This window comes from Amia ocellicauda, chromosome 8 (genome assembly GCF_036373705.1).
Source record: "Amia ocellicauda isolate fAmiCal2 chromosome 8, fAmiCal2.hap1, whole genome shotgun sequence".
In the NCBI taxonomy this organism is placed as follows: Eukaryota; Metazoa; Chordata; class Actinopteri; order Amiiformes; family Amiidae; genus Amia; species Amia ocellicauda.
Genome location: NC_089857.1, coordinates 20,268,098 through 20,294,549, shown reverse-complemented (window position 1 = coordinate 20,294,549; position 26,452 = coordinate 20,268,098). Strand labels below are relative to the sequence as shown.

General features: G+C 38.2%; 1 protein-coding gene across 10 annotated transcripts in view; it reads right to left on the bottom strand.

Moving 5' to 3' along the window:
• Positions 1-26,452, bottom strand: part of kank1a (KN motif and ankyrin repeat domains 1a) — a 63,038-nt gene that overhangs the window by 9,494 nt on the left and 27,092 nt on the right. The window contains exons 1-3 of one of the 10 annotated variants that reach the window (XM_066710607.1): positions 26,366-26,439; positions 16,931-17,053; positions 2,509-5,181 (exon numbers count right to left, since the gene is read on the bottom strand). In XM_066710607.1, the coding sequence (XP_066566704.1) occupies positions 2,509-5,181; positions 16,931-16,967 (2,710 nt within the window). In that variant the 5' untranslated portion in view covers positions 16,968-17,053; positions 26,366-26,439. Of the gene's footprint in view, positions 1-2,508; positions 5,182-6,768; positions 6,910-13,461; positions 13,542-16,930; positions 17,054-23,320; positions 23,397-24,801; positions 25,210-25,939; positions 26,040-26,365; positions 26,440-26,452 lie in introns of those variants that run through there. The other 9 variants (XM_066710605.1, XM_066710603.1, XM_066710608.1 and 6 more) reach the window with 9 other exon arrangements.

Genomic DNA, 26,452 nt, shown 5'->3' with positions numbered 1-26,452 from the left:
ACAAAGCTCATCGGATTAGCACCCTGCAATTAAGTATCGTGAATACCTTTTCCTTCAGCTGGGATTCTAATTTACCTTCACATTAAACCTCTTGAATGCTTGACTCAATGATTAACTAAATATAGGTCTTACTTGAATAAGCTTTTTATTCTGCTGAAATCTTCAGACAGTTCTCCTGAGATCACCCATAAGCCCACCTGCCTAATAAAAGAGTTGCCTTGCCAAGAATTTCAAGAATATTTCAAGAACCACAAAGATACTGGATTAGAATATATATTTTTTTAACCTTCTGAACAGGGAGTAACGAGACGATGTCACAGATCATCATAAACTGGTTTGGGAGGTTTTATTTGCATTTTAAAATTTAATTTTAGCATCAACTGGCATTTCAATCTTCTGACACGTACTTCTATGGAGTAACAATTAAAAGGTTAAACATTTAAAGGCAATCAACTCTATCCATTACAATGAGGAAATATGAGTTAAACTTAAAACAAATAGATGCTACTGAATTAATTATGTTTAGTGGATTAATACAAAATAAAGCAAGTAAGCAAGTTATTTTTTATTAAATCACAGGTCTGTGACAAATATTGACAGTGTTACTGGAGTCTGCCTAAACCAATTTAATCTTACTGTTCAAATTATGGCCTGGGATGTTTCAGATGAGACTATTAGAAGGCCTGTCTCATCATTAATGCTAAATGACCTAGAGACAGAAGGCCCTACTTTGTACTTCATGTACCTGCGTCCTTTTGTTGATCTCAGATTGCCATAATTATGCAATGACTTTAAGGGTTAATCAATGTCAATTCACCCATGCATCATTGCTGTTACAATATTAACTTAGAGAAAATAATGATTTGATCAAAAAGTATATTATAGTTTGTGTTATGCCAGGACTTGACTCAAGATGCTTGATACTGTGGTCTTCTAAAATAAGAGGAAGTGGGATTCCGCTTTAATGTAAGATTTGCAAATGGGCATCAATCACAGGTTTAGTAGCAGCAAAACATTTAAGCATTTAGCCAGGCTTCTGGTATGAAAAAGAAATGAGGTAACCGTTGGTATATGTCCAAAGCACGGTTGCATTTTTCAGGGTCAGAGATAACTTGGACCTGTCAAATCCTATCAAGCTTTACTTTAGACAAAGACACAGCAATATTAACTCCCTTATGCTTCCAACAGAGAGACATGAACAAGACTCGTTAAAAATTCTGGAACCCTGCCACATTCTTGGATTACCATGTAAAATAATGTGCAAATTAACACTCCGATTCAGTTTTTTTTTGTGCATTAACAAACATGTTGTGGGACAAATAACATCTTCCTTGCATTTCCCTCCTAAACACAGCTTGTGACAATTAAAACTATTTCTACAGAGATGTTTATCTTTGTTCTCCGAAGGGTGGTACAAGCCAAAACCCTTTGGATGGTCTACCAACATTTTCAAGTAACACTGCAAATGTCTGTTAATGCACACTATCTAATGTACCAAGTTTGAATAGGAACAGAATCTCAATTCCAGCTATGGAATTTTATTTATCAGTTTGTGAAAGTCTTTAGTTTGTTACCAGGCTCCCCTGGGGGAGATTAGTCTGTTGGCCAACACAGACTTTTTCCCCCGTAGCTGTAGCCCATGCATTGCTTTTTGTACATCAATTTTAACTCCTGTGTGTGTGTGCGCGCACGCGCGCATGTGTTCAAAGTTCAAACTATCTCACTCCACAAACAATTTAAAAACAGACTATCAGTTCTTTCATTTTGATTTCCTTAGTGGTTTTAAAGCAAGTTTATTTTTTTATTTTAAAACATTCTTAAAATTAAATGATAAATATAAGGAAAGAGCAGAATTGTGTATATCAATGGAAATGTAGGTATTGTAACTATGGCCTATGAGGTATAGTAATTTTCAAATACATTTAAAAATCATTTTAACAAAACCTTTCATACGTTGTTTCTTAATCTTTTGGGGCAACATACAAAATCTAGATCACGTGTTTATATTTTCTGAATACAGTAATACCCTGTGCATGTTTGAATATTCTTAAAGCAGGTTACATCAACATTACATGAGAGTGTATGTAAAATATCAGAAGTTGGTAACATGTAAAACATGTCTTCAGGTGGGAAGAAAGTGATTGTGGAAGAATACATTACATTCAGCCTCAATGAACACAGATTGATAGTGTCAGCAGCTGTAAAGTGACTGGACCTGTACCATTCATCTGCATGGAGAAATATGCAGATTTCAGACGGACTTTGCAAGCAAACTTATAATAAACCTCTGATAAGCTGAAATAAGCATAGAAAGAAAAGTGGGCAGAAATCATGCCCAGAACTGGATTACAGATGTACCAACCGATTCCACCCTGGAAATTAGGGCTGAAGAGTCTAGACACCTAAATTACAGTACACGTTATGAAATATGCCCATGATTTATACTGTAATTTTAGTGCGATTTAATCTAATTTAACCATGCAAAACAACAAAAAAATCTCACCATACCTGTAATGGCACTCGTAGAATCGGGACAGAGCTTAAGGATGTCTAGGTTGCGGAGCTCCTCAGTGCTTGCGTATTTCATGACAGAGTTTATAGATGATAAGGTGTTGATCAGCTGGCAGTTAAGGGATCCGATCTGGGAGTGAGGCTGCCCGAACGCATCGGCAAGTTCGCTATAGTTCTCGGCCAGAAGCATCTGCTGCTCCTGTAGAAGCTTCTGCACCCGTTCGATATAGTGGTCCAAACCAGCAGCTGTTCCTGACTGGGACTGCTGGGTTGATTCTTCTTGCGATATGCTTTCATCCCCCACTCCAATGCTCCTTGTTTTGTCAGAATCAGGGGACTGACTAGAGGGGCCACAGGCGATGCTTCGCGTTTTCAAACCCACTAAAAAGTTGTCCGTTACGCTGGCTTGTCCCACTCCACAGTCTTTGGTCTTTGCTACTGATGACATTTCCAGTGGTGCTTCACTGTTGACCGAGGTCCCCACCCCGACAGAGCGAGTCTTGACAGTCATCTGCACCTCCTTCACCCTGCCCTCTCCCACTGCCACTGTCCTAGTCTCAGCGGTGACCGTACTAGTGTGCTTGTCTGCAATGTTCAACACAGTATTTGTGGAGGAGTCCATAAAATGTACAGTTTTTGTGTTTGTAAATTGGCTTACGGTATCTAACACCGTGTTCGTGAGTTGGGAAGTAGTGAGAGGTACGGCCATGACACCCGACTCCACTCTGTTCACAAAATCTGTATTTGTGCCGAGAGATGCCAGCTCTCTCTCAGGACAAACTATGACGTTCACAGAACATTCTCCACTTCCAATTGACCTGAACTCCTTCGCTGCTTCAAGACCAGCTTTGCAAAGGCCTAAACTGTCTACAGTCTCTTCCGTGTTAACTCCTCTTTCACAAACGCTCAGTTCCACCCCTACATTCTTGCTACACATAACAACGTGTCTTCCTGTACACTGATCCTGAGTTTCTACTCTTTCCTGGACAACCCAACAGGTCATGGGTACCTCTGGGCCTACCGCAATGTGTTTCAGTTCCGGCTTACAGGAAACTCCAATCGTAGACATCTCACAGTCTCGACCTACACAGGCATCGGTTAAATCAACGTGATTTCCCACACCCTGGCTCTGCACCTGCACTTTTGCTTCCACTGCAGTGCTGTACATCGCCGGCTTTGCCATCGACCCTTTATCTGCTCTCTTTCTCGACCCTGCTGCCTGAATCTCTAGTTTCAGCTTGCTCATTTCCATTGTATGCGTTGTTTCCTTCAGCTGCACCTCTAGCCTGTATATTTTATCCTTGAGAGCATCGATAGTCTGCTGCTGCATCTCAATTTCCGTTTCTGCCTCGGTCGTCACACCTAGCAAAGCTTCCGTCACACCAACCCCTGCACTTCGAGTCTCCATCTCTGTCCCCACAGCTACTTCCCTATACTGTTTAGATGACTTATGATAAATCACAACATCATTCATATTCTCATCTGCTCCAACTGCAATTGACTTTTGCTCTTTTACTCGCCGTTTCTGCACTGCTTTTTGGGTCGAGCTGAATTGTGCATCATAGTTATTGTCCTGTATTTTCCTCTCCAATGCTTGCATTTCAGCGGTCAGCTGCCTGAACTCCTCTATCCTTTGGGAGCTTTGCTCCATGCTCTCCATCTCATCCTCAGAGTCTATGTGCAGCTCGGAGCTATCTCTAACCTGGGAGAGCTGCTCAAATTGATCTGCATTCCCTGCACTGTAAGACCTCTTGCGGAAAGTCGAGCTCACGTACTGATTGGTGGGTTTTTGGTTTTTCATTTGTGAGACAAGTTGCCTCTTCTCTTCTTGCAGCACGGAGATCTTCACTTGCAGGACAGGGATAGTCTTAACTTGCTCTTCCAGCTCTTTCAGTCTCTTTAAGGCAACCACCATTTGCTCTCTAATATGCTGCAAGTGCATTGGACTGACATTTGTGACTGGGGTGGTCATTCCTGAACTCAGTGGGCTGTGGCGGATGGAGCTGCCCATGGACGAGGTAAAGTAAGGATTGTAGTCTCCATTGGATTGGTGCCCGTTGTGCAGGAGCTGGTGAGAGTTGGGCGAGACCTGGTTCTGACCACTAGAGCCCGTAAAGGAAGAGAGAGAACTGCTTGATCCCATTCCACCAAAGCTGGCCAGCCTTGGCCGGCGGCCCTCACTCATTTGGGGCTGCATGAGTAGCCTCTCTTGCTCCAGCCGTCTTCGGGTCTCCATCAGGGTTTTCTCGACATGGAAGTTGTGCCTGGGCAGCCTGGGGGAAGGGGGTGGCAACAACTTGCCCTCCGGTACACTCAGAAAGGCTGGGGAGGCCTCATGTAGAGCAGCGGTCCTCACTTGAGGAGGGGTTGGCTGGTTTCTTGTGGAGAGCAGCAATGGGGACTGCTTACAGTCATCGCTGTTCGAAGAGGACAGAGATTCTGTTGAGGTCCATTCACTGGTCTGCCCACCTCCACTGCGTGACGTCGCCACAGGCTTGGCCACTTTGGGCTTCCTCTGGATGTTCAGCCTCTTTATGGTGTTCCCTCTTTCAATGTCATCTACATACTTGAGAAAATCCAGGTCTAGCTGATAACCATAAGGGGTTTCCAAATAATATGGTGCCAGCGAGTCCTTGTCATCTTCTGCATTTAGACCTCCCTCTCCTTTTTCTGTAAAGCAATACAAAAGAGAACTGTTAATCTTCCAGTAAATCCTCCTCAATACATTCAATTTATGACAAGGTTTTATTACTCTGTGCTTCCAATGAATGCAGTACAGAACTCCAAAAAATACAGAACTCCCAAGAGAATTTAAGTTATTAAAAAAAAACAAAAAAAACACACTAAATTAGGTAAAGCTCAAGACTAAGAATAATTGATGTGCGAGACCAAAAAGTTTTTTTTGGAAATCAATTTATAAATTTAAAACACTTTCAATATCACATGCATCAATTAGGCCCAATTTTCAAATGTGTTTGAGCAAAATTTGCAGGTGTTCTAATTAAAATGCCATGGTTCATTTAAACTCAGAGCAACTTTCATGTCATATTAGCCTATCAATGCGGGTGCAGAATAAAATGTTTTAAATGAAAAGCAAATTTTTCTATGCTTCTCTTTTACAATAACAATTCTTTAGCTCCTTTCTAGATATTGAAATGTCCTCTTTTCTTTATAGAAAAATATCCATATTCATGCGTTCATAAATGAAGGGTGTCCAATTGATAGGATAACCATATAAAATCATACCCTCTTTGGAAGAAAAAGGGAGGGGTGGGATTGTTACACAACGTTGCAATGGAGCATGACTGCAGTGGCAGATGCTCAGTATAGTTTGCCACTGCATGTACAAACGTGAAGAAAGATTCCCTTCATAGCATTGTTTCATTGCTCACAACATGTGAGCAAAAAATACTTTGCACAGAGGGTGGAGAAAATGGTTTGTTTAGTCAGCTTGACAGGTATTACTAAATTACCATAGCTTAATACACCTAGCAGGACAAAATGACCACCGTTTAAAAGGGAGGAAATTGTACTCTGATGTACAAATAAAACACAAAGACACTGTACAGCACAACAAGCAGCCTTCAGCAAATAAAAATTAAACTTTTTTGACTGTTCAGATGGCCAACAGTTATACAATTACAAAAATATCTTTGTTGGTAAAAACATGACAAAATGTTAAAAGAATAAAAGGGAAACCTCTCCACAGCAAAGAGCCGTGTGTGGACAGGGAAGGATTGTAGGAGAGAAGACATGAAAATACTCAGGTTTTATTTTGTAAATTGAAAATGTGAACAAGTGAGTTACAAGGATCAGCAGCACACAAACCTTTTCATACACCTTAAAAAGAATATTAAAAACTTTTGATTTATTGTTATGATCTGCAAACACTGAAGTGGCCAGAAAAGGTCATGCTCAAACTATGCAGACTCGCTTGTCTCACAGTCCACATTCCTCACCTAAAGGAGAAAAGGCCCGGCAAGTGCTGGGGTAGAAAAGCTGCCCATGTACCCACACAACCTACCGCTCCTTTAGAAAGCACTACACTAGTAGTCTGCCAAGCATAAAAGCCCTCATTCTTGGTATGTTTGGAATGTTTTATTAACCGTATGGAGAAACGATGTCAAATCATCTCAATCTGTACTTTTAATTATAAAGCAATAAGCAAAAGACCCTTTCATAGGAGGAACATAAATTTATCAATTATACATCAATGCACTTAATTTCCTGTTGTTCAAACAAGCAAACCTCACTTACCGCTCTGTGTAACACACTGGCTTTCGGAGTCTAGCGATCGCAACTCTGGATTCATCTAATGAAAGCAAGCTGTGAGCTGAAACCCTGCCTGCGTGCTCTCATTCTTCACTCCATAAGGAGAAAAATTCCACTATTAGTGTAAACTTAGCCAAGCACGGCTCCGCCTGTCATAGGCTGCCGGCCTCCTCCAATGAAACGAGTCTTTCTTTCTGTTCCTTCTACCCAAACAGAACCCCTTCTAAAGTTACCTTTCCTGATTTAAATAATAATGCTATCCCTCACTTTTAAAGGTGCAAGACCTTTTTATGTCCTCCGCAAGTGAAAAGGAAAAACTATTTATTGTAAAACAAAAGGGTGTCTTTTCTGAATTTCACTCATGTACTTATGCATGAAGATATACAGATTAAAGTGAGTATTACCATTAAAGCTTTTGAGATGCATTGTATACTGTACACGATTAAAGAAAACACTCAAAAATATATAAATAACTTTCATAACCAGGCATTTGTTTTAGAATAGGATGTACATTTAATCTAATGAAAACATTCACAGTTTTCTTAATTGTGTTTTATGACAAGACCATACAAATACTTAAAACTCTACACTTCTAACGTTAGTACAACACCCCCCCTGCCTATTTATACATCCTAACAGCTGTGTTTTCATCATAACAAGTAAACATTTGTTTTACATGATGGCTTGTGTGCCGTTTCATAAGGGGCATGCACCAAAGATGTCATTCACGGTGTGTGTGTGCGCGTGTCAGTGTTTTCTGGTACCAGGCAGCCAAAACTACCCCACTGAACTATGATTCCATTCAATTGTGAAGGAGAAAGCTGGAGGTTCATGTGCCAGCTCCATCAGTCACAGAGATGGACTAACAATCACGTATTATCACCCTATTGCTATTACGTACTACTGCAGTGTGTGTACTGAAAGGCACACAATTTAGTTGGTGCTAAGAATCCTATCTTCCTCTGGTTAATATACAATGAAGAACAACAGGCAAGAACGGCAAGATATCGATCCAAGATAAGTTGAAGCCTAAAGTTTAATATATTTTAATAACCAAAATCAAAATGTAAGAAGTTGACAACACACCTCTAATATACACCTGAGCCCTTATTTTGTTTACAATCCACACATGTGAAATAAAAAGCCCACTTCAAGACTATGCATTAGAAAGACCAATCTGCACAAACCACATTAAAAGGAGGTTCAAGGGTTGTTGCAAGTTTGTAAAAAAATACACAGTGGTAAAAGAGCTGGTCAGTAAAACATCTGAAATGACCAGCAAGGTTGTATGGAACAGCCTTCTGTTCTTCAAATAGACAGTTTTAAAAAGTCACATTACTCTACCTCTGCATAGTATTCATGTGCTATCATGTTATTTTATTTTTTGCTCTCTTTTTAAACAACCTACTTGTCAGCAGGAAAGTTCTGTCTGTTTGGCACATTATAAACATCACCTATAATAGCCATGACATTTTTGTTTACTGTAGAAGATACTAAGTAAAGAGTAACGTTTACACAAGCAAGGTCACTGCCCTCCATTTTTCTGAAGCTCATGTAAAACAAGCATAATAAAAGGCTACATTTAAGCATCTCTTTTTTTACACTTCAGTCTCAGTCACTGCATATTTACAGAGCCTCATAATGACATGTTCATGAGAAATACAGATCGGAGGCCAAGGTAAAATCTCAACTTACAGAATACAAAGAGCATTTTTTTTAAATAGGTAAAGTTATATGATCATTTTGGCCTATAAGAATAAATTAAAGCATACATTTTGTATTCTATTCATGGCAAATAAAAATACAAAAATCACCAGCATGCATAATATAACCATTTAAAAAGATACTGCACTACAAGAACAAACAATAGAAACGAGTATTAAGGTTCTTGGAGTATGGTGGTGGTTGTTTTTCTTACTACAAAGATCACTGTGTGAGGAGGGAAGGTGGTGTGGTGAGGATCTTGGCCAAAATGTGGAATATTTTTTGTCCAACAACCTAATGACAGTGCCATGCTTAAAAAAAAAAAAAAAAAAAAAAAAAAAAACACTCAAAATAGAATTGGGCAGACAGTCTAGCTCCAGGCATTCCACCCCAGTGTATTCAGAGGACCCGAAATACACAAACAACAATACTAGACATTCTGTATATCAGGAATCAACTATAAGCCAAACAAAACCGATTCAAGACTGCTTTCTTAAAACAATTTATATGTAGGATTACAGGCCATGCTGAGAAGAAAAGCATTGGATGAGTCTGAAAGCAGAAAAACATGACCTATCCCCTTTACTACACTATGACCACACTACACTGGACCCAATTGTTTAAGACCATTAGATTCCAGTTAAAAATGTATGTATGCATAATGTGGAAGGTGCTCCAAAAAGTACATGAAGGCAATGTGAAAAAGTGCAATAAGGAGAAATGGGCTTGAGTGATCGCTGCAGATAAATCTAGTCGAGTCCAGCAGCATTTAAAAATAGTACTGGACACTGAACTGCAGCCAAGGTTTTTGGGTGTGAGACACAAATCAGGCCACACATACAAAGCAACTTTTTAATGTTTTCCACAACAGAGGCACTTGGGGTAAAGCTTTTGAACTACGGTATTGTAGTGGGTAACCCCACATATTTTCTTGGCTTTATATATACACCATATATTCTTGGCTAGCTCTAAAGTAAAGGCCTATATTAATTCTCTCCCTCAGTATCAAAGGATCACATATGTGCATAATCACATCATATCAGCAGAAATAGTACTGGCCAACAAGTTAGAAAAACTGGATAGAAAAAAAGATGGTAACCACAGTATAGCATCTAAGAATATATGATTAGTGAATGCTATGATCTCTTGGAACTCAAGCAGTTCTTGTGAAGATACTGTTACAAAAAGAGAAAACGCAGTAGCCTGGTGTTGAAAATATGCACTTGGCCATGATGCAATGTCAAAAGGCGGTTTCCTGTTATTCAGACCACCTGATGGTGACATGTATGGAATCTTTCAGCGTCTGCTCCTGCTGTTGATTAATTACCAAGAACCTGAGCAGCACACGAATTGAAGAAATCCTAAACTCTCACTGGAGAAAACCTGTGGTCCTTGTTATATAATGGTTGATGTATAGGAAACAGAGGGTGTCAATAAGAGGAGTTGCTTCTAACTGGAGTGAGGTTGTTAGTGGAGTTCCACAGGGATCAGTACTAGGGCATTTGCTTTTTCTAATCTATATTAATGATCTGGACTCTGGGATAGTTAGCAAACTTGTCAAATTTGCAGATACTAAAATATGTGGCTCAGCAGATCACGCCTCATCTGGAATACTGTGCACTAGGGCTGGGCGATATGACTTCAAAATAATATCACGATATTTTTAGAAGTTTGAGTGATGCACAATATACATATATTTTTTTGTTTTTATCCAATCAAGCTACAAAATAAAACCAAAGACATTAAAACTACAAGTATTTTGTTAATCATTAAATATGCAAAACTAAAAAATACTACATGTAGGCTGTCACACACATTACAGCGCAAGTGTTGTGTGATTCCTGTTACGTGTGTTATGTTGTTATGGGATATCTATATACACTCACCTAAAGGATTATTAGGAACACCATACTAATACTGTGTTTGACCCCCTTTCGCCTTCAGAACTGCCTTAATTCTACGTGGCATTGATTCAACAAGGTGCTGAAAGCATTCTTTAGAAATGTTGGCCCATATTGATAGGATAGCATCTTGCAGTTGATGGAGATTTGTGGGATGCACATCCAGGGCACGAAGCTCCCGTTCCACCACATCCCAAAGATGCTCTATTGGGTTGAGATCTGGTGACTGTGGGGGCCAGTTTAGTACAGTGAACTCATTGTCATGTTCAAGAAACCAATTTGAAATGATTTGACCTTTGTGACATGGTGCATTATCCTGCTGGAAGTAGCCATCAGAGGATGGGTACATGGTGGTCATAAAGGGATGGACATGGTCAGAAAGTTGAAGCTGAAAGTTTGGGAACATTTAAAAATAGACTGGATAGGATCCTTGGATCACTTGGACACCAAACGAGCACGATGGGTTGAATGGCCTCCTCTCGTTTGTAAACTATGTTCTTTCTCCGGTTCAATCACCAATCTCAAGCGCAGCATCACTGTCGAAATACATCAGATAGATGATGCATCACAGAATCTTAACTATATCACAGACAGATCACCTGACTGAGACAGAATAGACATTGTAAGCAGCTTTAAAACTTCTCAAAACAATCAGCTAACAAATCAGTCAAGTATAGCAATCAACCTTTTCAACTGCAATAGTAAACAAATAAGTTAAATGTTAACTATAGGAAGTGTACAGAGATAGTTACAATAACAGTCATGATGCAGAATATTGCATGTATGCCAGTAAAACCAATGAGGATAACACAAATAATGATCACCCCGGATATATCCAATACATAGCCTATTTATTATTTTTTAAAAGCCTACATTTGACATTAAAACTAAAAACCATGAAAAATGCATCACTAACCTCTTCAAATTAGTCATTCACATCAAGATTCTAGGAAATACAGAACTATTTACCACAAAGACTACAAACGATGGTATTCATTTAAATATTCCCACAATTCTTACACTCACACAAAAATCCCAATGCCCCTAAATAGCCTAACAGCAGTTACGAACTTAACAAAAAATGCAAGATAATTTTGTTACTTACAAATGACACGCAATTTGTTATGTCTTCCAAATTCTAAAAAGAGCAATTAAGCCCTAGATACGGCACTCAGCTCGGTCTTCATGAAGGCAAACATCTGATGCAAACAGGAGAGTGGCTGTTTGCTATGAAATATTTTTCACACTTCCTTGGTACTTCCTGAGTTGAGACGGTAAAAGACTGCCAGCCTTCCCAAGTTTAATTACTCCATTCGTCACCACATTATTGAATTGATTAAGGAAACCGAACACGATATGTATTTTTCTCAATAATCCAGTTTACTTACAGGGCATCTGAACAGTCCTGCCAACAAGGAATCCTGAATAAACCTAGGGAATAGGAAAAAGCTCCTTTTACAATGAGCGAGACTGGAAAACGAAGGCAGAGGAATGAGTCGGCGGTGTTTCCACCCCAGCAGGAAAGCGACTGTTTATTGTTTACTAGTTCAACTTTAAGTAATTTAAAGCATGGAAAAAAAGAAAAAGAAAAGGGGCACTGTCTGTGCTGGCCAAACCTAATAATAGATCGTCACTGGAGGAACCACAGACGTTTTACCACATAAATGCGTGTGGATTAAACACATTCCTGTCTTTCACGGAGGAAAGAAAAAAGTAGCCACAGTAAAAAGGTCTATAATATATTTTTACATAAATCAAAAACTCTCCTTTAAACTCAGACATCACTGTAACTCCTCTTTTTAGGATTTCCCTGGTTTGCCAACTTAGTATGGGATAATGCCCATAAAAAAAAAAACATTAAAATAAAAGATACAAAAACAATATGAAGTATGGTATAGCAGCAGGATGGAGCTGTTCTAAGAAAACCGGTTACACTGGTCTGATCTGGGACCAGTTACAAGGTGCTATAGATTTATTCACGTGTTACTTGGGTTTAGCCCCTATCAATTGACATAGCAGAGGGATTGGTTAATACCAACTCATTTAAAAAACACTTTAATAAAAATATAAAATCACATGCCAAATTGGTTCACAAACCAGCTACTCCCTGACAACACACAGCTCAGTGTCAGGCACCTCAGCAGCTTTCATCGCAAGTCTTCACTGCACTCAACTGTTCCAAGGCCGAACACACATGGATGCCTAAGTTTCACTGGACCATTAAGCTTGTTCCATTTGTTCCTAATGGAAGAGGCTGAGGAACTGTGGAGGCCGGGGCCTGTCTGAGACCATGTTCACACTTACCTTACAGAGTGTTTGATGCAATTTGGTACCTCTGGCATGTCATGTAAAACAACAGTGCCCACTTGAGAAACTAAAAGTCTACCTGGAGAGATGGTTGCACTTTGTCCTTTGTATGCATGAACAGCCAACAAGCACATCAATACATTGCACAATGTACTGACTGGAAAGGTTATAACTTTGATAGTGCTTTCATCACTGCTGGCTAGAAGTTATTCTTCTACTCTTGCTGCCTTGTTTGGTTTGTTTTATTTACTGAAATAGGTGAACTGAAATAAAATCTATAGCTGACATTTAAACTCAACAGAGATCATGTCAAATACAAACTGTTTATGGTCATTCCTTTCATTTAAATTGTTTCATGTAATATGGTTTGAATTCCTTGGCTACATTCACAAAAATAGATTCAAATCAATGGCCTGTTTGTGATCAGCCATAATTGACCATGTTGTCTCTCTAATGCATTGCTATGCGAGGTTTTATGTTGTGAATAACTCATTAATGAATTGATCGATACACATTTTGGAATTAAGTTCCAGAAAGGTTTGTAGGAAACCACGAACAAACCCTTTCCAACACCCCCAAACCCCCGACCCCCCCCTAAATTATTACTATAAAAATAACCAGTTAAAAGTCATGATTAAATACAAACAAAATCTGATATACACAACTGTGAAACAATTTGGTGCGGTGGTAATATTTTTATAACACAGCGGTGTCAAACAAGTCTACCTTTCTACAAAGAATAGCAGAGAAAGATTTCACACATTACCCAAGACACAGATCAGGCTCCTGTCCTGTACTCCTAGTCCAGGACTGCAAATTGTGGCTTGGTTTTCATGGGGACTGCTGCCAATAGCGTACTAAATTGACTTTGCTAAACCTTTTAACTTGTGACATAAGTTGCATCCTACCAAGTCCAGAGGTGAAAAGCTAAAGCACGACCATAGGACTCCATCTACCCACAATCCCCCTACCTAATGAAATGATGGCAATGTCAGCAAATTATTCAGCTGTGGCTTAAATGATAGTTTCCATCTGGATGAATTGTGCAATTTAAAAAAAAAAAAATTTGCAAGAGCAAGTTTGTTTAACTACAGATCTGAGCACTGGATAACACCAAAATAACAGGATTTATTTTTTTCATGAAGCTATATTTAGAGACATTTAATTTGTCCCCTGCATGGAACATAGTTGCTCTTTTTTATTTTTTATTACGAATTGTGATAATCCTAACAAAAACACTAAAGATAATTTAACAGTATTTCACTAACTAACATTTACGTGTAAGGAGAGGAATGTGTGTCAGTTATGTTTACTAAGGCCATGGAAAATTATAGGAATTTCTAATACGATAAGGTGGAAATTCTGCTTTGAAGGAATTGTTTGACATTTGGTCCTAAAATTTTGTATTTATTTATTTTTTAAATAAAGTGTCTAAATAAGTGCATAAGCAAATCAATTTAAGTTTCTATTTATATTGAAAATGTGTCTCAGTATTTTTAGGAGAGGTTACAAGTCACTTATTTTTAGAACAATTAAGGCAGTGAGCCAGTCATTTCCGGTCTGTAATCAGAGAACCGAGATGACCAATTAAATGTGTACTTAACTGCTGCAATCCACAGCTGCAGGAATGAAAGCCGATGTGCCTCCTCCACTGTGATTTGACTGGCAAAGCTCCTAGGATGCAGTATAGTTGCCCTCAAATGTATCACGTGAACTATTAGAACGCTTTTATTCAGATGCACAGGGATTACATCACCCCCTATCCACCTGTCAGATGTGCTTTAACTGTTGTACTTCATGCGCTTTCTTTGCCAATACACCAACTGATTAACATGCAACAGTTCAGGGAAAAGCAAAGCAACTGATTCCTAGGACATTGTAAGACACCTAATCAGTATTGCACAATGTTTGAGTTTATTATGGAAGTAGTTTGAAAGTATTTCACTTGGAATCCTTATAATCTATTATAGTGGGCCTTGAGAAGTCTTTTCAGCAGAAATCATCTCCTTTTATTTATCATCTTTGTTTCAAATAAATCAAACGAGAAACAAAACCAGAGAATCTCTATGGAGACAAACTGGCAGAACAAAAAAAAGAGACTAAAGCAAAGGCACAAACGTCTCTTGTAATTTGAACAAATAGCCAAAATAAACATTTTTCCAACATCATAACACAACATGCACCTTCTTCTTGCAAGATTTCCTTCTTGTCTATTCTTCAGCAGTAGGAGGACATTCTCTCCACAAAAAAACAGAGCTGTGTGTAAATGGCTTCAGTTCATTATCATAGTCAATGTTCCTGTAATTCCTTTACATCAGCCTCTTATGCAACATACAATGCAAGAAGAGTTACAACAGTTTTGCAAATGCACAAAAACGTTGCATTCAATGCTCAGTGCTAGACGTCATCCTTTAATACAGTGAAAAGATTTTCACTTCAATTTAATTGATATCGTCATTGTTCAGCATCTAAAAGAAATACTTTCACTATATTTCTTGACAAATTTTAATTTATAGTATTATCAGTATTCTCATTTCAATTCTTTCATCCTTTAGATTACTGAATATTTAAGAGCAATACCTGTACTTTTACAAACAACAACTCTGAAAAAGAAAAGACTTCCAGTGGTGTTCAGTGGTAATTAAATCGAAACAAACTGGAAAAAGGTGACTTCAAAGTCCGATTAGCCAAGCAACCATGAATAGCCCTAGTGTTCATCTGACAAAAACAATATTACCTAGCCATCTCTCTGCGCTCAGGTTGCCCAGCAACCTGCTTGGCAAATGCAGGAAACAGGGCGCTGTTGTGTTTAAGGTATGTAAGGGTCCATTTACAGTTCTTTTCGTAGACTGTAAAGCAAAATTGTCGGCCACTACTAAAGCCACTGAAGAGCTGAATGAATAGTAGTTACATAAAATTAAGTCTATAGTAAGTATTGGAGCTAAGGAAACAAATAACCAATACATGCAATTGCTTCAATATTAATTAAGCAGTTTTTCTAAACTTCCTGTTTATAAACACTGAGCACACAACTAAAGAGGTAGAAAATGCCCTACACAATACATTTGTAAATCAGAATGACCTGATGAATGTGCATAACTGGCAGTCTGACACCAAAATTAGTTCAAGACACTTCCTTAACTAAGCAATAATAGAGTAACTAATTAATAAGCTATTGTGTAATTTCCCCTATTACAGCAGAGAACTGAAGATCAACATGAATTTCTTTGGGAAGTCCAGTGTGCACAGTGCAGGGGGGACTATAACTAATGGAGCTCTCCCTGATCACACCGATCGGACAGCCATAGAGGTCACTGTTGTTCAGAAAATTATCTTTCCCAGCACTAGAAAAGCAAGGCTGTGTGCGCAATGTCACTGAGGGAATCCCAGTTACAGACAGCTATGACAGAAGCCAGCCAGCCATGTTTGGACTATAGCACCCAACCTACACTGATGCTCTTACTGAGCAACTTGGGAACATCATCCATTTCCATTTATATATGTCGCTATATATATGCACACACTTCTTTCTTTACCCTCTTTGCCTATTGTACATAAGCTCTGCCTTTCATTACATCACTTCTGAAACCCCAGCAATTGTGCTTCATCTTTAGGGAGTCTCTATTTAAGGGATTGTGAAAGAAACAAAACAGCCATTCTTGTAAACTATGCAATTTAATCATTGTTAGTATTATGACTAAAAATGAGCAAGGCATTCACAACAATATGTAAGAATCCACGAAAATAACTAAAAGTGCATTGTGAACACAGAGGGAAATGGTGTCAAGGCTAAAAGACATGGTTATTTATTATTTAGTGACAAAAAGAATAAAAATAAATCATAAAAAAAATTAAAAAAGGCATCTGTACAAGGACAATTGAAAAGCTGTTACTGAAAGCTGGAAATGGGAGGGTCAAGAATACAACATTTTTAAGCATGTAAACTGCATTTTGAACATGCTTATACAATAAGACTGTAGGACTGAATCTTCAAATTTTACAAATTTTGTACAATTACAAAAAACATGTATATTTCTAAATTGTATTTACAAAGAACATTTCTATAACAGTTAACAAGTTTTAGATCAAAATCACTTAATTATAACAAAACCTGAACAAAAATAAAGTCAGACTATTAATGGTTAGAGCTCCTGGAATAACAACTATATATAATTAGCAACACACCTAATAAAAGTATAGAATGCAGTTCATCCACACACAAAAAAGCAAATTACCTGAAACATTTCCATTAATTGGTGCTGTTTGAGCCATGTCTGCACCCGTTCACTGTCAAATCCACAAAGACATTTAACGGAGTCATGCAAATGCCATGCATCAAGGCCAGCTTACCATGCAACCTGCAACAGGAGGAAAAACATAGTTTACAAGACTGCAAACACTTCATAAAGAAAACATTGACTACTTCACATGCAGCTTAATTGCCCAGATTTTGTGCAGAGTATTGTTGAACACATTACTTCTCCTTTCAAAATTCTTTGCATTCTTGAATCGGTCAGACCAAGAGGGTTTTTTCCAGACATGTCTGTGGAGGCATTCACAGGCTCACAAAAAAAAGATAATATCTAGGCTTTAGGCATAGAGTTTCTCTTGGACCTCAATATATTTATAATACCAGTACCTGAGGAAAGCATTGCAATTATCATAAGAAGGATGTTTTGCAGATAATTACTAGCAGTAAATGACTCGACTCAAGCGATTCGGTGGTTTGGCTACAGGGTTATAGGTTCGATTCCAGTTATGTGCTACCAATGTTTGCATAGGTTTCTTGGCACCTCCCAAAAGGTGATAGGGTTGCAATAAAATCTGTGCCTTGATAGTATAAGCAACATTTTGAAAAGGCATTATTGACAGTATTTTCCAAATAATTCAATACCTTTTTGTTTATAACATATCTTTCCACTGGAACATCAAGGAAAAAAAACACAGATGAGAACTTATTATTCAACTATACATAATACTTCAAGAACTATTGGTCTCTTTACTACACAAACCATGAGAAGCTATTGTTAGCAATAATTCCCAAGTACAAAGCTGCCCGTTTTCATTTTAGATTGATAGAGCTGTTAAGGTAAAGCACACATGTATTGTAACTGCAAGAGGAGCAAAACCGTGAGGAATGCAGGATTGAGAGATGGAACATTAACCTCTATCAAAAATTCCATTGGCTGATAAGACAAGCACTCCTTGAAAATGTACAGCCTTTGACTTGGAATGCATTGTCTATATAAAGATCCTGAAATCCCAATATGGTAATCTATGCAAGAAGATCAAAAACGTTTTTCAAAGAGCTTATATGTTATGATTCGTTATTTAAACCATAGATTAGATGTTCTTCTGCAACACATACTATTTTGCATGAACACAAGTTTGTTAAATTGATAGATTTTCACACACTGCATTTGTGTTAATGTATATAAAATGAATGAAGCAAAGGGTTTGCAAACAACCTAGCTCCTTAAAGCCCTGCACCTTGAGCACAGGTGGGATGCATTAGACATCCCTGGTTTGAATCGGTGCCTGGAATGAAGATTCCTTAAGGGGCACAGGTTCTGGCCATAACAGAACCGCAGAGTTGCGCAGAGTTGCTCAGAGTTGCACAGAGCAGACATCAAATGAAATGTTTATTCGATTAATTGGGCTGATTTCAGTTTTATTACCGTTTTCAAAAGTAACAATTGGCACAGATAAACCTGTGTGATATAAATTGGAAACCAATAGTCATGGCCCTTTAGAAACCTTAAATTTTTGTTTCTTACATTAAATGTTTATCAGTTGCATATGAGCTTCACAATCAGATGCACCAGTTGTACAATAGCTTTAATTACCCTTCATTTTTAGAGGATATTTCATAATAAGGCAGCAGTTGAGCATGTCTTTCCCTGACAGGTATGACATTTCAGACTGAACACCAGTCTTTGAATTCCACCATGAATTCTGCAGGGCCTTACATGGGAGGTAGAATTCTGTCCTGAAGGAGCCACTCAAACACCAAACAAACAACAAACCACTTATCAAAAATCAGATCAGCCATCTGTAAGACTTCAGTGTTCAACACCAGAACCATCAAAACATCTAACAAGCAACTAATGGTCTGTGCAATGTTTCTGCCCTTAACAAGCCCAAATATTACTCACTGATTTTAAATCAGATCTAGGATACAAAAGTCTGAGGAGTTTGGGACACACACACACGTCAACATTAGCACTGAATTTTGTCCTGCTGTGTATAAACTATTACACTTATGCTTACGATAAAAGCCACACTGCTTTAATCTGGGCTGTAACAGGATACAGTTTAAAACCCCTTAGATAAAAAACACCAGACTGCCATATACAAGTCCTGGTGTCTGCAAATACCAGACACTTATTTAAATTCTTATTTTTATCCCAATTCTGAAAAGAGACTTGCTTCACGAGATTATATAAATGGACCATGTCACTCAAGCGGTTATCTATAGTTTTTAAATATAAAAAATAGAGCCCAACCGATAGCTTTTGTGGGTCCGATACCGATAATTGGGAAGTTAAAATTTCCAGATCACCGATATATCTGCCAAATGTATTTATTTGTTAGCATGCAAACAGATTTTCTAGCATGGATCCCTCAAATCTCTCACTGCATATTTGACAGTTTCTCTTGGACAGGATTTTTTATATCTTACATAAACTTAACATTAATTTTCATCATAAATAACCACAAATCAAACATTCCAAAATTAAAATAAGGGAGAATTAAGGAAAATTTTAAAAATATGCATCTTCCAGCTATACCTTAGAACAAAGACCAAGGTATACGAGCAATTTCACAAATAGAAAAATGTGCATGTTCTAGCTTATATTTGCATTTTACACGGGTCAGGTTCTCAGGTTCGCAAGTCCTGGTCAGTGCTCAACACTGCCGCTCACACAGGCAGGTTATAATGCAGGCCGCAAAGCACAGCTGCATTTGCATTTAATACGCATGTTAAATGTATTGCAATACCAATCACAGCCAAAATATGATGTAAGATTTGAAATAGTTTTATAAATGTATAGCTTGAGTTTTATCCAAACATTGAGTTTCACAAATTTTTTGATGTTTTACAGTGATCTGAGCTTGCTTGTCATTTGGAGAGTTTTTGTTTGCAATATCCAGTCAATCTTCAGCGAACATTTACTGTTTTTCTTTATTTTAACCCGCTATTGTGAATTTTGAAATTGTAATTAACTTTTCAGTACAAATGCGCCCACAAAAATGAACAATCAAAACCATGGATACTCAAATGCAGCACAACTTTCAAAAACACTTTCTATTGGTTATGGTGGTTTTAGTAAAACTCATGTTTATTGGTTTATGAGCTCTGTGTTTCTCAGTGGGTGCGTGTTTCACCGGCGCTCAATATTGTGAGCGGCGCCGCTGCACATGAGAATCACTGTGGAGTCTGAAGCTTTCAGAGAAAGCTATAGCACCATAACCATGTTTAAAAATATAATGGAAAATAATAATAATGACTATTAAACCAAATAAACATATATGAAGTCTGACTAAGGATTTTATGGTGAATTGAAAAAAATATTAAGCCAATAGTTTGAGAAAATATACATTTGTGCATTAAATTGGCGGAATATGTGCCGATACAGATATTGCTGTAAAAGGCCAATATCGGCCGATAATATTGGTGCTCCGAAACATCTCTCAGGCCCTAATAAAAAACTTGGCATTTAAAGGGCTTTGCAAGCATTACTTGACACACCCCACACCCACCCCACCTTAATCCCCAAATAATTCACATACATTTATTTTGACCATCTGTCAGGTAGTTCAAGACAACATGTGCATACCAGATAAGGATAATGTTCAACACTCAACATGTTCCAGCCCATAAATTCCTCCATGAAACAAGAATACAAAGAAATTAATAACATGGAGAGAAACTAGATATAGCAATGATCCAAAATACATTCAACCTTTACATTTGAAAAAAACATCTGCAAGGCATGCCTACAGATGATGTAGTATGAGGATAAAATGAGGTTCTTAAATCATATCTATTATGACGGGTAGGTTTTCTGGACAAATTTTATTTCACTATGGATCAAATGAGGTTTGTAACAAGCACAAGTATTATTCTGAAACTACAGATTTTCAGTATAAGAGGAAATAGTTTATGTAAATTAACTCAAGCTGTATTAACATGACTCACAACAAACGTGCACCAGATTGCCTCAGTGACAAAGATTAAAATATTAAATTAAAATCCTGCTGGAGGATGAGGAATACTAGGACACTGTGCATGAAATATGGATTGCAATGACCAAACATTCAACTAACTTGAACAGTACCTACAAGCAATATAGAAGGAGTTCAAAATTAGAAACGCATTCAACCATCAAGTGTAAGGAAACAAAATATGCTTGCAACCAGATGCTCCTCAAAAACAATCCCCATCTTGGAAAAACAAGATTGGGAACATCACACGCAGATAGTAAGATAGTAAGTTGACACAGTTTCCACAGCTGACGTGAGGAATGACCTTGCCTGATGTTGCATAGGTTATGGTTAAAAGAAAGCTAAATTAACTGGTCCCCACTTGTAAGAGTGACACTGGATGAACAGACCAATATAATACATGCCTTGTTCTCTGCAGTTCAACAGCTTCATAAAGTCCTTTATAATGGTCAGCTGTAAAGAGGACTTTGTTTGGCAATGAGATCAGAATCTCACACCCTGGACTTCGGTTACAGTGTTGTGGTGAAATAACTGGTTTAACAAAAACATTTTGTAAAGCAAGATTTGTGGCAATGACTGATCATGCGGTAATGCATCTGAAAAGCATTACAGTAACAAATTTGTTGGACAGGTTTTGAACCACTTCTGTAAACATCACTAAATAAATTGTGGTGATAAATGGGTGTTTGTACCAGTTTGGAAAGAATTCATCCATTCCAGAACCACTGCACTGCACAGGTAAAACATGAGTGGTATTGAACTTTATGAAGCTGCCCACTGCCATATGGTTAAGGTCATGTGCTTGGCTTTTTAAACTACTGCAAAATGCAGGGCCCTACTTATGGGACAATCTGTAAGAGGGAGTCTGGATCAGCGAAGGACAGCCCACTCATGCTCAGTGGAGTTCAGCTCTGGTGATCGGCCAGAGTTGCAGTGTCTCCACCATTTCCAGGTGGTATTCCCATACAAATACTGCCACTTTGAACAGATAAACACTGTTAAATTTTTCCTTTCCAATGCATTTTATATTCTTATAGCTAGACTTTCAAACAAATCTGTTCCATGAGTTAAGTTATGCCACTTTCATTCAAGAGCTATAATTGGCTACACGCTGTTAGACAAAATTGTGCTTCCACAGTAGACCAGTAATTTAAAGGCTTTAATAAGAATAATTACATTGAGATTGAGATTATCAGGACACAGCATGAACTGTTCTATAATCTACCCACATTTCCAAAGTGCTGCACAGTTATACTTATATGATGACACATAGCAAGGAGACATTTGTATGGTAAATAAATCCATCGACAAACCCAAACATTTAGTTTAGTCATCAGTTTTAAAACTATTTAAGTTAAGCACTGAAAATACAATTACAGGAATATAAATGCCAAATGATCTATTGTTTGTGATATTTACAAAAAACAATAATTGCCAGCTGATAGACATGGCAAGCGTCTGAAACGAACAACGGTCTAAGATTCAACATGTTCGGTTACTGGAGGTATGTTGTGTTATCTTAAAAGGGCTAGTAATCCCAATAATCAAGATCTGAGACTAAACTCCAACAAATGGTGTTGTTCGCAGTGAAAGCAGTTTTTAAACCACAACTTGATAGGAGATAAATCTTTCAAGAGTGGGTGCCGCCCGCAAGAACCCTACAGTTTCTCAAACGCATGGACATAGGATGTGGACATACACCATGAAAGCGAATATAAAAACAGGTCTGCATTTTACTGTACATTTTCACAAATTACTAACTATATTGCATAACTCCTTCCAGTACTTTCTGAAGACTTTAAGCCTTGAGGGCTGCAGTGCACAAACAGAGAAAAAACAAACCTTCACCTCCAACCTCGTCTGCTCGTTCCTGGCCATAACCAAGAGCAGCCATAAATCTACCCAGGCTTAAATCTTTTCATTAGGTTTACAGAGATTAAACACAGCTTTCATCACTTTACAGTAATGATAAAAGCATAAGCTATATGCTATACACAGGGTGGTGGTATAAATAATTGAACAATGCAGAGATAAAGAGGTCAGGGTCTTTGTTGACAGGGTATGAGGAGTGTTTTCAATTAACCCTGAGAATATAGAAGCGTGCAAATGCACAATATATTTAAACTTGTTAACCATGTTCAGCACCTTTTAGTTTAATTATGAAAAAGTTTATTTACTTAAGCATTATTTTATTTTAGAAACTACAGTAACAATCACTGCAAATAAAATGCACACCTTCAACACCCCATACAAAAAACACACCCACAACTCTGCAATGAGACTGCAGTTTGTTACTTTGGAGTGACATGTGGAGAAGTATATATTTTAGACCTCTGTGAAGCCACTTATTTGCTACATTAATTAATTGGCCCCACAGCTTTAGTCACATCAAGTACCATGCACAGTCCCAGACTGACCCACAACCATCAAGCTCTGCAACTCCATGGGTTGGTCTGGCACAGGGACAGAGACCTGCAGGAGAGGGATCAGGGACACAATTATCCTGCCATCCAATACTGTGCATCTCAGGGTCTAATAGGATTAATACAAAGGCCTTCATAGATGTCAATGCATCATTTAAGAAATCTAATTTCCCATACAAGAGAGAAAACTTTCATAATGCAACCAACATGCAGATATATGAAAGGGTTATTTACCAATGTGGTTAAATGTCTCTGCTAAATAAAACTTGATCAGCCACTATTATAAAATAACAAATTAAATGGAGTTAAACAGCTCTGATGACCATAAACCGCACATAACCGGTTTCAGCTGTTTCAATGGTTTGAGGTTATAACACTAGATTACGGCAATACTAGGCTTTTAATCTTGAGTGGTAACCGACTACAGACACGTGCTGTGCTGCCTGCAGGTACTGCTTTTACGACTGATAAAGGACGCAATAAACAATTCCCTCTTGACAATAGGTCATTCAACAACGTGTGACCTTAAACTGGTGGCAGACAAATGAGCGAAATACTGCATTGTAGATTTCTTCACCTTGGAATTCTTATTTCACTCAGCTGGAGAAATAAGTGTTTGCGAGGATGTGTTTTTAAATATTGAGACACAAACCAAAAGCATCAGTGATATAAAAAAAAAAAAAAAGCAGTATATATAGGTTTTTAAGAATAAGGGAACAGTGTACAAGTCCAATTGCTTTCTAGATAAGTTAAGTCTCGTACTGTAACAATGGCAGAAGCCATAAGCTCATAAATGCCAAATCCAGTTTAGCAATACATTAACTACATTCACATATTAAGAGTGAGGAATTCTAATGCCACATGTTTTTCTGTTGCCCTTCTGATTCACTCAAACACACTTATAATTTCAAGGACAAATGTTTTACACAGATTTGAAATGCCTATTAAAAGTAGCATATGGTTTTCTGTTGCACTGTATGTCTAATTTAAAAATAATGATGACTCTTTACAAAATCTTTAAATATATTAAGCCATGTATCAAGTCACACTTCTAATTTTAATGTATTAAAGATAGACTAGAGCCTTAAACTGCCATGAGGTTCAGCTCCAGTATTAACAGGTTTTCACTTGGCTCCCCAAATTATTATTTTTCACACTAAGAGAATAAGTCCTAAGTAGGCTACACTGTTCTAAGTGTGCCACTTTCATGAGTCTGATGAACTGTCATTCTAAATTTAAAACCATGCGACATTGAAACTTTAAAACTATATATCAAAAACAGTATTTAAAACACTAGTCTTCCCAATGATTACTGTACTAAATGTGTAAAATAGGAACATCTAAACAACAAGTTTTACACTTTATCCAGAAACAAAAACATAAAACACACGAATGGCACTGTGCACAAGGTATTATAGTACAAGTCTTTACTTCCTGAATGTGCAAGTACTTACCCGTTCCTTTCATACTATATCCCACCGTCACCAACCAGGTAGCAAAAGTGACTGAAGTCACCAGGGTGATGGACCAGTCTAAAAGTCTCCTAAATACTGAAAGCAGGTATTGGTTACAGCTAAGTTTAGCCAACTTCCTCAAATGACAGGCAAACGATACGTGTCCTATAACAGGAACCAAGCCTTTTGAAAGAGTGAGAACGCTCTGGGCCTTGCTAAGATGCACACTTCCAGGTACTGTAGTGCCAATGGCTCCCACTTATCCAGTTAGGTCTTCCTATGACAGGCTGACCTTCATAAGCACAGGGGAAAGAGGGGGAAAAAAAACAAACACAAAAACACCCTCCAGGAAATAAGTGACCACGCCGCTGCTCAACAAAATTGAAAATTAACAGAAGTGCCGCGCAGGAGCCGTGTTGTGCGTGATAAGCATTGAGCAGGAGTTCCCGCTGTACTCTTCAAGGAGTCACTCCCACACCTCCATGCTTTCACGCCTTATTTCTTAGATGCCAAAACATGCAGAGACTGCCTGCAGCTAAGCAGCCCAACTTCAATGTTAAGCTGGCCAACTATAAAACTAAGCCCTGTGCTTTCAGGCCCTTTTGTCCTATGGCTGGTTATAACGCTCTTAAAATGTCAGGAGTACAGCACTTTTTAATATTGTATTTTTGGTGGGTTGTTATCTTTAAGCATAGTTAGGAAACAGCTTTTTTTGGTACGGTCACAGTAGGACATCCCCACCCCCATTACAAAAAAAAAAAAAAATCACACTGCAGGACAAACGAGCATGCCTCTCTTGCCAATTTCTTCAACTGCACATGGTGTTCCTCAAGCAGAAAAGATCTCGGCTTATTAAGTTCACAACACACACACACTTAAACTTGTCACCAGACTGCATGCCACTTCAGGAACACCATTCACAAACTTTTAAACAGCAACAAATAAAGCAGGCAACAGTTATGTGCCTGAATGTAAGCAATTTACAGAGATCATGAATTACTGGTGGGTTGCTTGCTTTTCGATCCTTTATTGCAGTGAGAAAGCAGGCAATAAAAAAAAATACAAAAAATACACAAGATATATATGCTATAGTATTGCCGTGCTTTTTCAAGGGTATTTTTAAAGACATGCAACTTACTGTGCGACGTTCTCAACACAACTTTGATACTGGCATCGGTAGATGCACATTCTGCAAGCGCAGGCAGTAAATACTGCAAGCATATGTGAACAGCCACCACCTGACTGCTTGAGCGCCTGCAGCTAAACTGTGCTGCTCTACAGGTCTCGGCAAGGCTTTGAAGAAACACACCTACTGCTGGCACGGACAGCACAATCAATTAGAGGGAGGAACAGCTTGCCGTTTGGTGGAAAATAAAAACAAACCAAATAGTTGTGGGTTAAGGGGTGCGTTGTGTGATTAGCAGTAGCACACTATTTTCTGAACTTTTACAATATCAATATCTTATGGTAACCTACAGCTTCCCAGCCTGCAAAGTCTATCTCAGATTCAGCCAAGAAAAGTGCCAACATTTAGGCAAGTAAACAAATGGATTGGAAATATCACCTCAACTTCCTGCCGTCATCAAGTTAGGCTCAGTTGTTGCTCAGCCTATAGTCTTCTCAGCTCACAACCCCGATCTGTAGGTCCCAG